The 16,319-nt window shown below is 37.8% G+C and overlaps 1 protein-coding gene across 1 annotated transcript in view; it reads left to right on the top strand.

Annotated features, from left to right (window-relative positions):
* Positions 1-9,616: 9,616 nt before the first annotated feature.
* The window catches only part of LOC150089691 (splicing factor 1-like), a 187,888-nt gene continuing 181,185 nt past the window's right edge, over positions 9,617-16,319 (top strand). Inside the window, exon 1 of the mRNA XM_090389602.1 lies at positions 9,617-9,792. Within this exon, the coding sequence (XP_090245728.1) occupies positions 9,639-9,792 (154 nt within the window). The 5' untranslated portion in view covers positions 9,617-9,638. The remainder of the gene's footprint in view (positions 9,793-16,319) is intronic.

Here is a 16,319-nt window from a genome sequence, read left to right as displayed (position 1 = left end):
GCCGAGTAATTTGTTATTGGCCTGACTCTGCCAGATGTGTTGCCATTGTTCAATACATTGTTTCTTTATAATGTACTTGTAGTCAGATGCAGGTGTAGTAAAGGCTTGGGGTATAGGATCGGCCTGTTCATTTCCAGAAATTCCAGCATTACCAGGGATCCAACATAACAGAACTTGTTGTTTCTTCTGGTTTAACTTAGTCAGAGTATTTCAGATCTAAGTAGGGAGTTATCATTCTTTGGATTTTGTTGTATAGTTTGGATAGTCTATATATATAACATGTAGTCTGTATATATAACACTGTGCAATATGGTTTTTGAGAGTGCATAATTTAAGGCTATGTGGATAGCACAAAGTTCTGCAGTATAGCTGCTACATTCCGTAGGGAGTTTCTTGAATATAGTTGTGTTGGGAAATACTGCTGCTGCACCAACATGATTGTCAGTTTTAGACCCGTCGGTGTAAATTGGTGTGTACTGGCCGCACTGGGTTCTCAGTGCGGCGTACATTTGCAGTATATTTTGTTGGGATAAGGTGTGTTTTCCCCAGGCTGTCAATGAAAAGTCGGACGGTTGTATATAGTATGTCCAAGGTGGGACTGTATGAGAGGCAGTGGGCTGTATTTTATTAAAGTCAATTTGCCAATCGGCCTGCAATGAGCAAAGACGTATCCCGGTTGGTGGATTTATTGATGGATAGGCTCGGTATAGGTTTACCCATTTATGAGAGAAAAGTCCGTTCCAAGTGGGATGGTTTGGATGCCCTTTGAGTTTTACTGCATAGTGTAATAAAAGCATTTATCTGCGTAGCTGCAGGGAGGTTTCATGTGCTTCACCATATAGGCTGTGGACAGGTGATGTACGGTACGCCCCCAGTGCAAGACGAAGAGAACTGTGGTGCACAGGATCAAGCCAACGTAAAGCGCTTTGTCTAGCACAGCTATAAACTACAGAACCATAGTTTAGATGTGAACGTATTAGCGCATGGTACAACTGTAATAGTGTGTATCTGTCAGCTCCTCATGTTGTGCCTGATAGAACTCTTAAGATATTTAGTTTTTTAAGACAGGTAATCCTGAGTGTTTTTATATGTTCCAGGAAAGTGAGTTTTTGGTCAAGTATCACACCAAGAAAGCAGACCCTAGGGACAACTGGTATGATTTGATTTTCTAGTCGAAGTTCTGGGTGTGGATGTAGGTTACGCTTCCTGCAAAAGTGTCTTTTGGGTTGAGTCTTTTGGGTTGAGAGGCGAAAACCATTGTTTTGGGTCCATTTTGCTATTTTGTTGATTGCACATTTCAGCTGTCTGTCTCTCTACCATTCGCATATTAGGCGAATGGCAAGCGATACTAAAGTCATCGGTATACAGGGTAGTGGATATTGTTTGTGGCAGGTCCTGTGTTATTGAATTCATTTTTATATTAAAGAGGGTAGCACTTAGCACTGATCCTTATGGCACTCCTTCTTCCTGTATGAACTTTGAAGATAAGTGGTTGTGAAATCGAACTTGAAATGAGCGGTGTTGAAGGAAGTTTCTTGTAAACTGTGGTAGGTGTCAGCGTAATTCCAGATCGTATAGATTTCGCATTATACCATATCTACAAGTAGTGTCAAACTCTTTTTCAATGTCAAACAGGACCATCGCAAGATGTTCTTTGCGTGTGAAGGCGTCACGGATGTTTATTTCTGTCTTAATCAAAAGGTCAAGAGTGGATCTACCTTCACGAAAGCCACACTGCATTGAATTCATAAGGTTATTTCGAGCTAGAAACCAGGATAGCCGGGCGTTGATCATTTTTTCCATTACCTTGCATATACAGCTGGTGAGTGCAATAGGTCGATAATGCTGTAGATTTGTAGAATCTTTTCCAGGTTTTGGAAATTCCAAAACATAAGCATGCCGCCATTTGTCAGGGAAAGTGTTTTCTTTGAATATTCTCTTGTAGAGCAGTAATAGTGTCTTGAGTGCGGGTTCAGTAAGTTCTGCTATCATGATGTAATGTATTCCATCTGGCCCTGTTGCACTGAGTTTAGTGGAGGCTAGAGCATGATGTAATTCTGACATTGTGAAAGGGAGATTGTATGCAACACTGGATGTTGATTCAAAATTAATTGAGTGTTTTTCAGCTTGTGCTTTGTGTGTCTGGAATTGTGGCGAGTATGATGTCACAGCTGATATTTCCAAGAAAGATCTACCTAGAGCGTTTGCAATCTCCTCTGGTTTTGTAATATCAGAGCCATTTACATTGAGCTTGGGATAGTTGACACTTGGATGTTTTGCGTACATACGCTGTATTTTGGCCAAAATTGTTTGGGTTTTTGTAATTGTGGGAGCGAAACGCTTCCCTTTTGCTGGTCTGTCTAACTCGTTTTGCTTTTGCCCTTTTAAAGCAGATGAGGTTTTCAGTTGTTGGGAACTCTCTGAAAATGTTCCATGCTCTGTTCTTCTCTGTTTTTGCAGCACTACATTCATTATTCCACCACACTTTAGAGCGGGCCGATATTTTAGTGGATCGTTTCGGAATTGCTTTGTCCGCTGCTTTCAGTATTTTGTTAGATATATGTTCTACTGCCAAGTTTATGGGTGTTTGTTGGACCTGTTTTCTTCTAGTGTAGCTAGCTGCTTGTACATTTTCCATTCAACTTTGGAGAATATCCATTTCGGAATTCGGTAAAAAATATGGGGAACGCTTGTATCAATGCGGCATATCACAGGGTAATGATCACTGCCTAGTGAGTTGCTGTGAATAGTCCATCCAAACAGAGCGTATATGGTTGCTGAGCATAGACATCAATAGCTGAGGTAGATCCTGTAGGAAGATATGTATAAGTGTGCGTTCCATTATTGAGAGTTATCAGATTGTGTTGATCAAGTAATTTTTCGATAGTTTTTCCACGCTTGTCCAGATTATGGTTTCCCCATAGTGGATGGTGACTGTTCAGGTCTCCTAGGATACTGTAGGGTTTGGGAAGCTGGATCACTAGTTCTTCTAATTCACCATAGCTTATGTTTTGGTCAGGTGGTAAGTATAACGAGACTATGGTTAAATCAAAGTTAACATTGATTCGTGCAGCAACTGCTTCAAGATTTGTCTTTAGTGGGATTGCTTTTGAGGGTATATTGGAGTTGATGATCAGCGCTACTTCTCCATATGCAAGATTGTTCAGATTGTGTGCAACACGATCTTGCCGATGTATTATGTATTTCTGAAGGGAAGCAATTTGGTGTTAGATTGGTTTCTTATAGACAAAAGGCAATATGATCATATTGCGAAAGGAGATTTCGGATGTCAGCCAAATTACTACGATAGCCTCTACAGTTCCACTGTAAGAAAGTAAGCATTATTTTGGTTTAGTAGAGCCCTCGATTTGTTTTCGAGGTACAGAAGGTTTAGATCGCTCAAGTTTACCTTTTCCCTTCTTTGGGAAATAAGGTTTCGCTGTATCCATCTCCTCTTCAGTAAACAGTTCTAAAACCTGTCCATCTTGGTTTAAATTATCTTCTGAATCCATGTAATCTGTTTGGCTTGAGTCGGGAGTGGTAGATACTGTAGTATTCTGCTGTTGAGTGGGATCTGGTTGTATTGTGATCGGCGTATTTATTGCTTTGCTTTGTTTGCTTTTTGTTTGTGGTGTTGGTACTGGGGACAATATTGACCTTGCCCATTCAGCTAATGACTTTGTTGGTGGTATGGTTACCTCTGTTTGGGTAGCAATTCATATGTGATTTTTAGTTATTTTGGCATAAGTTGGCTTGTTAGTATTTGGAACTGGAAAGGATTTTTTAGCTTCTTGGTAGGTTACATTATGTTCAGTTTTGTATCGCTGTATCTTTTTTTCGCGTTTCCAAAGGGGACACTCCTTCCAATACGCCAGATGGGCTTCTTTACAATTAACGCAATTTGGTGTTGTGGTAATACAGTCACTAGTAGTATGTACAGTGGATCCACATCTGGCACAGGCAGCTGCTCCTCTGCAGACCATCTGTGAGTGCCCAAATTTCTGGCACTTATAGCAGCGTAATGGATTTGGTATGTATGGTTTAACCCGGCAGTTAAGGTAACCGGCTTTGAGCAATGTTGGTGGTTTAGGATTATCAAAAGTAAGGAATATATTCCGGGTAGGAACTAATATATTATCCTTCTTCGTGAGAATTCGCCTTACATAGATGACTCCTTCTTCTCGTAATTCTTGTTTGAGTACTTCATCTGACAAATTAATGAGGTCCCACTCAGTGATGACACCTCTTGACGTGTTCAAGGAAACGTGCGGTGAAACGCTGACCGAAATTCCACCAAAGGATTGTAATTTTTTTTAGTTGTTCAGATTGTCTGGCAGTGACAACTTCAACCAGTAGGTCTCGAGACCTTAATCGACGAATTGTCTTGGGATTGCCTATTATGCTCTCTAGGCATTTTTGCACTAGGAAAGGGGAGAGTTTTCCAACTGGAAAACTCTCCCCTTTCCTAGTGCAAAATGTTCAAAAAATGTGCAAAATAATCAAAAAAGTTGGGGTTCGGATTCTGCCTATGTCAGTCTTTTGACGTTTTTCTGCGACAGAACCGGACTCCTCTTGTTCTTGCCTCGTCAGGGTTTCTTCTGTGTTCCCAATGTTTTTCTGGATTTTATGGAGTTCTTGCTCCATTTCGCCCTGGAAGGGAGACCTTTTCCCCTCCAGGTTACTGGCCCCGCCACGTGGAGGCAGGAGCAGTGCCACCTTTGTGACCAAGCGGTAGTGGGTTAGTAGTAATATGCAAATAAAAGGGGAAAAAAGAAAGGTTACTTTTCCTTCTGTTCAAGTAAAGTGATTTCTTTACTGAAGCTAATTTAATTTATTGTTAGTGTAACGCTGTAAATAAAGAAGACGATTTTACTTATTCAAGAGAGAGCAATTCACTGGCAAAGACACTTAATCACAAAATCGCTTGCCACCTGGGGCCGTATTGTAGTCATACAACGAGTGACAACCCAGTTAAGAAGTACAACTCCACAATATGAGAGATGCCAGACGGTGTGCGATAGTAAAGACTAAAAATAGATTTAGGGCTGAACGCTTCAGACTACAGGAAATTTACTAGACGATCAAGTTAGTACTAATGCTTTGCACGAATAGTAAAAAATTAGTAAATTTCCCATAACCTGAGGCTTTCAGCTCTAAATCCCGTTTTAGTCTTTATCGTGCATCGTCTGGCAGCTCTCATATTGTGGAGTTCTACTTCATAAGTGCGTTGTCACTCATTGTATCATTAGGGTATCTACCGCCCACCGATGAAAGGCCAACAAGCTTTGAAAAGGTGCCGTTTCGGGAAGCGTGATGGTATTTCCCGTTACCGAGAATGGGTAATAACAGCCTTCCCTACTGGGAAAGCGTTGCCTATTCGAGGGATTTATGAGTGAATTACTTAGCATTAGCATTAGCCAAAAAAAAAAAAAAAAAAACATCCCGTTTCACCCATCGATTCACTCCAAAAGTTTGTCCAGTTCAGGATTAAATCTATTAAAGCTGTCCATAGCGACAGATGGAAGTTTGTTCCAGCAATCAACCACCCGCTGGCTAAAAACAAATTTCCGTACATCTGTTCTACAACGGTCTTTTCACAATTTGAATTTATGTCCCCTCAGGTGCGTAATCTGAGCAAGAGGAAGAATTCCATCAGCATCAAGCTTGTGCAAACCATTCAAGGCCTTATACTCCTCAATCAGATCATCTCACAGGTGTCTAATCTCCAGATACTGCAATTTGCAGAACTTAAGCGGTTCTTGGTAACAGCAACCCATTATTCCACTCACCAATCTCGTTGACACGTTTCTCTTCTCTGTACTCGTTCCAGCAAACTTTACATCTTTCCTAAAATGAGGCCACCAGACCTGCATACAGTACTCAAGGTGTGGCCTGACAATTGCCTTATATAAGAGGATAATCACCTTCTTATCCCCGCTAGCAAAATTTGTATATATCATTGACAAGACCCCATGAGTTACTCTTGCTACCCGTCTGCACTACTCAGAAAACTTCACATCCGTATGCACAATTACCCCCAGGTCTTTTTCATTTTGTACCACTGTCAGTGTTGTACCACACAGTTGACACGTTATTCTGGGGTTATTGCTACCCATATGCAGCATTTTGCATTTGTCAATGTTAAACTTCAGTTGCCACTTCTTATCCCATCTGCTCAACTTTTCCAGAACCTGTTGTAGTAGCGTGCCATTCTTACTGTCATTAACAGTAAGAATGGCACGCTAACAACCCTACTAACCTTCGTATCGTCTGTAAAGTTGAACATTAAGCCTGATATATCTTCATCACTGATACATGTAGAAAATAACAATGAGCCCAACACGGACCCATTGTTGTTTTGTCCGTGGACTAATAACATTAGTCCACGAAGAGCAGTGTCTATTTATCCTTTTATCCATAACAGCAAATTGCCCTTATAGCCATATTGCTCCAACTAATACATTAGTCTTCCCTATGCAACAGTATCAAAAGCTTTCCTAAAATCCAAGTATATAATATAAAAATTATTTTTTGCATCCAATTCCCTTGTGACCACATCATAGAATTCAATCAAATTGGTCAGATAAGACTTTCCCTTGACTTGAGCGAGTTTGAGGAGTAATTGTCTCCTTTCCTTTTTTGATGAGATTTCTTCTTCTCTCATACTTTCACTTTCCTCCAACTTTTCGCTTTTCGATGTCTAATAGGGACATATATATGGATAACAGTGTTTATTCTCCCAAACACGTTTACAAACAGTGCTGCCTGGGGGAAGGCTCTATCCTTCGTTACCGAGAATGGGTAACAAAATGTTCCATACTGGGGAAACGTTGCCTATTCAAGGGATTTATGAGTTAACTACTTGAGTGAGTGTGAATTTGAGGAGTAACTGCCCTTTGCCATGAAAATTAATTACTATTATTAATACCACTCATATACAACGTGAAATTAAAATATATAGTTTATTAAGCTTGTATCCCAAACCACTATACATTTAAAGTGACGTTTCAGGCATCTTACCGATACCCCATCATCAGACTATTCTGCTCTCAGACTTACTTGTCGAAAAAAAGAAAACACAGTTCACTCATTCATACCCTCTGAGGACTTATTCAGTTCACCCTTGAACTTATTCAAACCATCCACTTCTACAACAGCAGCAGATGGAAGCCTCTACCAACAATCAACCACCCACTGACTGAACCAAACTTCCGCGTATCCATCCTGCAACCTTTCTTCCTCAACTTGAATTTATGCCCCCTCATGTGTGTTGTCCCAAGAAGTTGATCACTCAATCCATTTACGATTTTAAACACCTCAATCAGATTTTCCCACAGGTGCACAGGGGAAATTATTTAGGGAATTTAGAGACCTCTGTAGTCACACTTGTTTTGCATCTAGATGCAAAATTCTGTACCTATTCAATTTGTTAGCAGTTAACTGCAGTCAGTTGGCCTTTCCTTTTACCCTTGGTAGTGGTTATGTCTTTAATTAACTTTTACCTTATATACTGTGATCTCTGCCACCCAGTAGGTCTTTTACTTGCAGATTCTAGACTAATAAGAACAGAGATGTGGATAAGTGTTTATTATCCCATACACATTTACAAACCTCGGTCTGAGTACTGGATATCCGCCGAGAATAGGTAACATTAGTCATGTCTAGTGGCGAAGCAATGCTTATTCGACGTTGTGCAAAATCGCGGTAACTCGTTGTGAAGGCATTCAGAAAGTGAGCAGTAACAAAATCGATGCCATTTCACTTGCTTCGGTGATTTACTATGAATCAAAATGATGATTTGCTTTAACTTGTTCGTCTAGTAAATTTCTCCTAGTCTGAGGCTTTCAGTCCTAAACTCCTTTTTAGTCTATATTAATAAAAATTATCATTAAATAAGTATTGTAGTCCTTTGCACATCAGTATAGATTTTCCAGAAATATCAAAGGATGCACCATCATAAAATATTTTATGCCCATTGTTTTCATGTACCGATCTTCGTAATTCAGGAGTTCCTATATTTCCAACGCATAAAGAAGACAATTTTGATTGCAGAATGCGTGATGCAGCTGTACTCAGGGATAAATATATAAACGGGGTAATGAGACACGGGTTGTGGGACCATAAAAAAGTGACTTCCAGGAAACAGTCCTCCACTTAGGAAGATGCCTGTAAAGATGCCCATTTACTGACTTTGTGCCTAGGACTCCAATGACCTAAATTGTTGCCTAGTGACCTGTTGCACTTTCCTAATACTGTCTGTGATTTGACTATGCTCATCAAGCAGAAGCGGCCCCAGGTCAATCAGCACCCAGTGCGAGATTTTTTGGTGTGCCCTCTCCGACTTGAAATTTACAACAAATCAGTGAATTTTAGAGGAATTTTGTACCCCCTAAATTTTGGTGCCCTGTTCGGGGGAACTGCTCGACCCCCGAACAACAGTTCTCTTGCTACTTTGTGTTTTCTGTTGAAAGAATTCTCGCGGTAGCACAATGAATACAATCACCATTCTGGGTGGAAAATGCCTGGGTTTGAATCCCGTCAATGACGAGAGGAATTTTTATGCCTTTTTTTTTTTTTTTTTGCACAACGTAGCTGATTTATTTGGGAGTGACTTGCATCGTTTTTCTTCCTCAAAATTCAAGCATTTCGTCCAGCAAACAGGCAAACCGATTACAGAATACAAGCGGTTTACAGACATAATATATTGTCGTTTCATAGCCTTGATTGTTCTGGCGCTTAATACAAATACATGACATACTTGGTGAAAGATCATTCCCTACAGTTTTAATTATTTGTTTAATATGGCAAGCCTTTATTTTGAACAGGTAATAAAACAATTCACTCATTTAAAAGCTGGGAAGACTCTTTAACAACATATGTGAAAAAAAAAAAGATTTATTTTGTTTAGGTGTGTTCTTTGCACCCCCCTCTGGTTGCGCAACTGGTATATATTGTATATAGATTTTTACCGTTAATGTGTGATATCACTTTAACGTCACAAGAATATTTTGTATTATACTTTTAACGTATGAGCAGTTATTACGTATTTTAGCTTACATTACACAGTCTTTGATTACATCTGTTCAGTTAATGGCACGCGTGGTACTTCAACACTTATTTGATATTCCCAGGAGCAGTCCAGGTAATAGTTCTCTTCCTTTTCAGTTTCACTGGAACATCATCAAAGGAAGAAGTAACGCAGTGGGCGGGGCTATATGCTTACGCGGAAATATTATGTTAAAGTGATTTGCCAAATAAAACAATCAGAGCGATTCGAGTTATTCAACAAGGCAAAATGACCATAGAAAAATTTGGTAAAATAATATAAACGTGTTACAAAGTATGTTTTGAGAACAAAATGGCTATTGAGCTGTCAATCAAAACCGCCATTTTGTAATAAATGCTAACATATATAATGATAATTGACATTTCTTTTATTTTATAATTAACAACAGGGCCATTAAAATATGGATAACTGTATACTTAGTTTATTAAATAAATTTTAAACAGCAATATATACCCCAAGAACAGGTTTTATTACTAAATTTCTTTCTCTTATCTGGTGATTGCGTATCAATTTTGAATTTCGGGTCAACAAGTCGGCAGGAAAAGTAGTTCCTCTGCTCAGTTGTAGTATTATGGCTACTGGAGCAAATACAACGCCACTAGGTCGTCTTAATTCAGCACTTGTGCCTTCCAAGTTAACCTTAGGAGGCTCTTTGTTGAAGCCAAGTTACATGAGTCCAACAGGCCAGATCATGTTAAAGCGGGATCGAGACGATGATGAATATCGTAAGTGTTACTTTTACCTATCAATTAATCAGGCTAAAATCCCTACGAGAGACACGTATGGATTTCATTATGAGTAGGCTCCATTGTCGCTAAAAGGCTTAGTCTCTTCGAAGACATAGACATAATTGTCTTTGCGAATTATTAGTTAGAATAGTGCGGTATTTAGTTTTATTTCGTATTCATAGTGGGAATTTTGATTATATATATATTAGTATGAAGTTTTAATCCGAGCAAATATATTTGGGCGTCTTATTTAAGGAATCGCAGTAATGTGAATCGGGTAGCGATACGAAAGCTACAGCATCTGTATAGTTCACATGCACGCACAAGTTTTTATGTGTGTAAATGTATTTTTAATTGTGTGTATGCACACACACATTACAGTATATGTATTTTAACGTTATATACAAGGCAGAACCAGAAAGTTCCACGACTGACGTTTTTTTTGTTTTTTTTTTTTATCAAAAGAAATATACAAATTGTAATTTATAGATAATTACACAGTAATTTTCAAGCTTTGGCTAGTTACAATTTTTTTTATCTGTATGTTATGTAATTGCAGAAAAGCTTTTTTGAACATTAACTGAGGTCGTAGCTACCATGACTTATGCTTAGCCGAAAAGTTGCCTCCCGTTTCATGGATTTCTAGATCAAAAAAAAAAAAAAAAATGCCCATCGCAAGATTAAGTTTATAAGGAGAATATTGAAAATTAGTTAAACAGTTTGAAAAGGTATTTAGAAATTGTTCCATGACAAGCAGGAATATTGTCATGGAGTAATTTATATTTTTTCCTTGACCATGTTCTTATTGCAGCCTTCAAGCACAGTTATTTCAAGTACATGGTCTTATATGTGGTGAGCACTACAGATGGGTGCACATAAACATGATGAGATTTGCCCAGTGCACATAGCAGGGGCGTCCACAGAAAGATTTCCGGGGGGGGGGGCAAAGCTTGGTTTTGTTTTTTGTTTGTTTGTTATTTGGTTTTTAGGAGCATTAGCAACTAAGGCCATATTGCTCCGGGATATGCGGTGGTCATTCTTTGACCTTTCCGCATCCTCCGTATTTGGTGGTGACGGGCTCGAACCCCGGTCTAATCAAGAAGCGTGTGCTATGCACTGCTGCTCCTTCCCACCTGGCTACGGAGGCGCCGGCAAAGCTTGGAGACAAATAATTACATTAATAAATTTTTATTTAATTAATTAATTTTTTTTTTCTCAAGTAGATTATAGAATACAGTATTGCATCAATAGAAAAACACATACATAATGTATATAAATTGACAATATAAAGGAAACAAAAGTTAATATATATATATAGATAATAATAATAATTTCAATAATCACGTATGGTATAAGAATTGAATTCTCCGTCTATCGCTTGCAAACCTATTGATGACATTTTCAATAAATTTCTTCTTTACTGCTTCCTGTGCACACTAATCATACATAAACATGATAAGCGAGTTTCTGAGATAGTGGACCTTAACCATGTTTTCACACGTTTCAAGGTGCCGAAACTTTTTTCAATGGTACAGGTCGTAACAGGTAATGTCATACCAATAGTTATTGCCGAATTAATAAAAGGGAAATAGCTGCAATGTTCCAAAACTTCTGGTAAAGTTTGAGGAATATCAGTCGAAGGAAAATTTGTCCATATTTTATACCATGTCGTTGCCTCTATTTCTAAATATTGTAAATTGTATTTTTCGCTTACTCTTTTGACATTGTTTTGGAACTTTATTTTATCTATTTTTAGAATATTCTTGGGATGAAACTGAAATACTGAAAATGCTATTTCGTTATCCGAGGAAAATCTTGATTTTAAGGATGAAATTAAAGAATCTAAGTATGGGATAAATATTGATTGCCAATAATAGTCTTCAGGTGTGATTCCAGGATAATTGCATCTATTTTCATTGTTAATTTTTCAGCCAATATCTAGTGACAGTCTATAAATCTCTTCAAATTTTTCTTCAGATTTTTCCTATGAAATGCAAATGTTTTAAATAAGTCCTCAATATGTTGGTGAGCGGCTTGTAAATCTACATCTATGGCTTGTAATGTTTGGGTTATTGGTTCGAGAATAGTAGAATATTTTGATATTATATTTAAACAAATAACAAACATTGAAGTGCTACATGATGTTACTAAGTGATGCACTTCTTGATGTGTTGATCCTGTCATAGAAATTTCTTCTAATTTATTGAAAATGAGTTAAATTCTTTGAAAACACTGATATACTTTGATATTTCGAAGCCCATCTAGTTTCTGAAAGTAAAGGAATTGTTGGCACAATGGCCCCTCGTTTTGGACTTTCTCTAAAAAATTTTACTATAGATTTTATAATTCCTATTGTCTGGTGAACTTCTGGTACAATGTTTAGGTCATTCACAACTAGGTTTAATCTGTGAGAAGCACAATGTACGTAAGTGGCTTTTGGATATATATTTTTTATCTGCGCTTGAACACCAGCTTCCTTTCCTGCCATACTTATTTAAAATAGCAGAACAGGTGCCCCATTTGCCCCTCTCTGCGGATGCCCATGGCACATAGTAATGCCATGATTGAGCCAGCTACAACTATAGTTCATTGATTCGGTGTTACAGAGTGTAGTTCCAGGGAACCATTACTTTTGCTAATGGTAAAAGATTTTTATCATCAGATCTGAGTGACAAAACCAAACTTGGCTGTCTGCTGTTTTTTCCAATTGTAATTCCATTGCTACCATCTGAAATTGAACACAGTCCCTTTTGATGAGAAGTGCATGGTTGTTTATGGGCACACCTGTCATTGAAAGGAATAGTAGTTTATGGAAGTTATTTCATTCCCATGATTTGTATTTCATTAATAATATAACGTCTCAAAATTCAAGGGAAATGGTGAATTGAGATATTCGCTAAGATAAGTGAGGAAAGATAGCACATATTTAGCATACTCCTTTGCATTTACATTTCTCAAAAATATGGCAGCTGCTGTGTCTTTATAGTCAAACTAATCCATTGGACTAGTGAAAGACAGGTATATGTTTCCTTCTTCTCCCCCCCCCCAAACATATACCTCTGCTGGACTAAAAATTTGTGACAAAATGTGTTTTAACATTAGGGTTATTATTTTGCCTGCTCAGATCTGGGAATAAAATGGGCTTAGTGTAAAGAATATGAAAAATAAAAGATATACCATTTGTATTTTGGGGGACTGAATTCAATAATAGTAATAATTATATCTATAAAATTATGAATTTATTTAATTAATAATTTAACAGTAGAAATTATAGCCATATTATAGTAGTAATTAATCATTTTAATTAATTATAATAATAAAATTATAAAATGAGTCATTATCAGTTGCATCAAACACTACTATCTATATATAGAGAGTGAGAATCTTTATTGCAATATTTGATTGTAATGAGAGAGAGAGACCGACTGACCGACCCTGGGTGTGCCAAGCTCGTACTCGCCAGATTAAATCCACATTCCACTATAAAATCTAGTCGCTTAAATGAACCACGGTTTCTCAACAACTGTGATAAGGCTGTTCGAGATAAGAATGTAACATGTCACAATTGGCTTGTATCCAAATCTCCAGCTCATTTTTTACCTGCACTAAACCTCATAACAGTTGTGAAATGGTTATTAATCATTCCAAACTAGATTCTGAGTAGGCTAAGAGCAGAAAATTTGCTCCTTGTCCACATGGTAGCTGAGTATTCTGGTCTCTTGCAAAGCTATTGGTCCCAACTTCTGCTAATCAGTACTCCATCTCTAAAATTTGATGATTCTGTTGTATTCTCAGATGAAAACAAGATTAACTTATTAGTGTTATATATATTTTTTGGAACTATAGTATTGATTTGATAAACAATCTCCTCTCATACCAGTGCACTCCACCTCAGTGTCCACCATAGTCTTCTAACAGAGGATAATCCTTGAATTCTGGACTTTCTTGATGCCAAGAAAGCTCCAGATTTTGATAGTGTTTTTCCACTTGTTCTCAAAAACTTATGCTCCTGAGCTTCTCCCATTCTGTGGCACCTTTTAATACTTTCTTATCCACTAATGTTTTTCCTTCTGCTTGGAAATTTTCTCATATTCAGCCAGTTCATAAAAAGGGTGACAATGCTCCCTTTCAGTTATTGCTCCATTGCACTCACCTCTAATCATTTCTGAAGTAATGAATAAATCTAACTGCCAGCTATTAAACTATCCTGAAACCTTCCATGTGATCAGTGATTGTCAATGTGGATTCTGTCAGCATTAGTTCATTGGTGTTATATTAGCTTATGTTACTCATCTTTGGATAAATTTGTTGGAAATATTTGGTGAAACTTAAGTAGTTGCCTCTAACTTTTCTAAAGCTTTTCATTGTGTTTAAGATATATGGTTTTCTGACTGTTTTTAGCAGTTAGATATCTAGTTTTCTCTCTGACTGTTCACTGCAGGTGATAATACAAGGGGGATTCAAAAAAAGATTTGTATTCACTCAGAAGTAGTTGTGATAGAAAGAATTTTTTCTTTCTATCACACAAATTTTGGTTTCGATCTGAAAATTCTTTTTTTTTTTTTTTTTTTTTGCAGCAATGAATGAAGTGTTACAATGGATAAAGTGGAATACAGATCAGTGATTGTTTTTCTTTCTGCAAGGGAAAACACCCGAAAACAATCTACTAAGAAATGGTCACTGTTTATAGAGACAAATGCCCAGGTTAGTGTTTTTGCAAATTGGTATAAACAGTTCAAATGTGGAAGAACCTCAATGCATGATGAAGAAATCCCAGGATGCCCAGCAACTGCTATAGCAGAAGAGTTTTGCAAAAATTGAGGCAAAAAATAATCTTGGAAGATTGCCATATTAGTGTCAAAGAACTAGCTGCAGAGCTTCTGTGGAGAACATCATCCATTAGCAGTTGCATATGAGTAAAGTGTCTACTAGACTTCTGACCATTTATCAGAAGAAAACGGAAAGGTGCAATGCATACATGAAATGTTGATGTGCCAGGAAAAGCAAGTTTTTTTTTTTTTTTTTTTCCTTCTCCATGGCTTGTCACCATGGATAAACCTTGTATTCATCACTATGATCCTGAAACTAAACAAATATTAAAACGATGGCAGCGTGCAGAATCACCCCCGAAAAGGCAAAGGTGCAACCAAGTGCTGGTAAGGTGATGCTCTCAGTTTTTTGGATCAGCATGGTGTTGATGCTAACAGATTACCTTCAAAAGGGCTATACTGTGACAGTGAAGTATTATTCCAGCCTCATAAAGCTATTTGCTTCTATAAAGCAAAAAGATGGGGAAAACTGTTAAAAAAAAAAAAAAAAAAGTGTGTACCTGCTCCACAATAATGCCCTTGTGCATTCCTGGCATGCTGCAGTGAGGTGTACCCATGAATGTGAGTTTTAAATATTGCCACATCCTGCTTATTCTACCTGAACTTGTGCTCTCGGATTTCTTCCTCTTTCTTGCCCTGAATTTCCATTCTGTGGAAAACACTTTTCTGCCAATGACGAGGCAATTTCTGCTGCCAAGTCCTGGTTTGAAGGACAGTCAGAGGACTTATATAAAACTGGCCTGCAGAAGTATAATGAGGGGTGGCAAAAATGTGTCATTTTGTCTGAATACGTTGGAAAACGTGTAACAAACAAAGTGTATGAAAAAGTGTGATAGAAGTTTGTTTCAAACTTCTATCACAACTACTTGCTGGATGAATACAAATCTTTTTTTTTAACCCCCCCCCCCTCAAAATATGCCAGTCTTCTAACGTCTCTACTAATGGGTTCCCCAACTTTCAGTTCTTTTCCACACTCGTTTTTTCTTGCTTATTAATGACCTTCCATTGACTGGAAATCCTATCCATAGTTTTGCTGATATCGCACTACATTCCATCATCCAGCTTGGGAAACCTTGTGCGGCAAAAACACAACTTCTTGAATATCCATCATGAATTCTTTACTATTAGCATTAGCAGAGGAATATGATGAAAGAAAGCAAGCTGATACATCAGCCAAAAAAAAAAAAAAAAAAAAAAGAACCTTTCCATTTCACTCACCTGAGAGGATATAAATTCAAACTGAGGAAAGACAACTGTAGAATAGATGTGCAGAAATTTGCCTTTAGTCAGTGGGTGGTTGATAGTTGAACAAACTTTCATCTGTTGTAGTGGAGGTCAGCAACTTACATAAGTTCAAGGCAGAACTAGACAAACATTTGGAGTGAATGGATGGGTAAAATTTCTTGGTAACACCAATCCTTTGTTCCGCTCATCAATCTAGTTGCCCTACTCTGTACTCATTCCAGCAGCTCTACATCTTTCCTAAAATAAGGCCTCCAGACCTGTATACAGTACTCAATGTATGGCCTGACCATTGCCTTATACAAGAGGACAATCATCCCCTTATCCCTGCTAGCAAAATTTCTGTATGTCATTGACAAGACACCATGAGCTACTCTTGCAGCCTTTTTGCATTGCTCAGAAAACTTCATATCTGACTGCACAATTGCCCCCAGGTCTTTTTCAATCTCCACT

The sequence above is a fragment of the Mastigoproctus giganteus genome, chromosome 2, assembly GCF_048544385.1.
Source record: "Mastigoproctus giganteus isolate SK-2022 chromosome 2, ASM4854438v1, whole genome shotgun sequence".
NCBI classification, from domain to species: domain Eukaryota; kingdom Metazoa; phylum Arthropoda; class Arachnida; order Uropygi; family Thelyphonidae; genus Mastigoproctus; species Mastigoproctus giganteus.
This window is presented reverse-complemented; position numbering and strand designations above follow the sequence as displayed.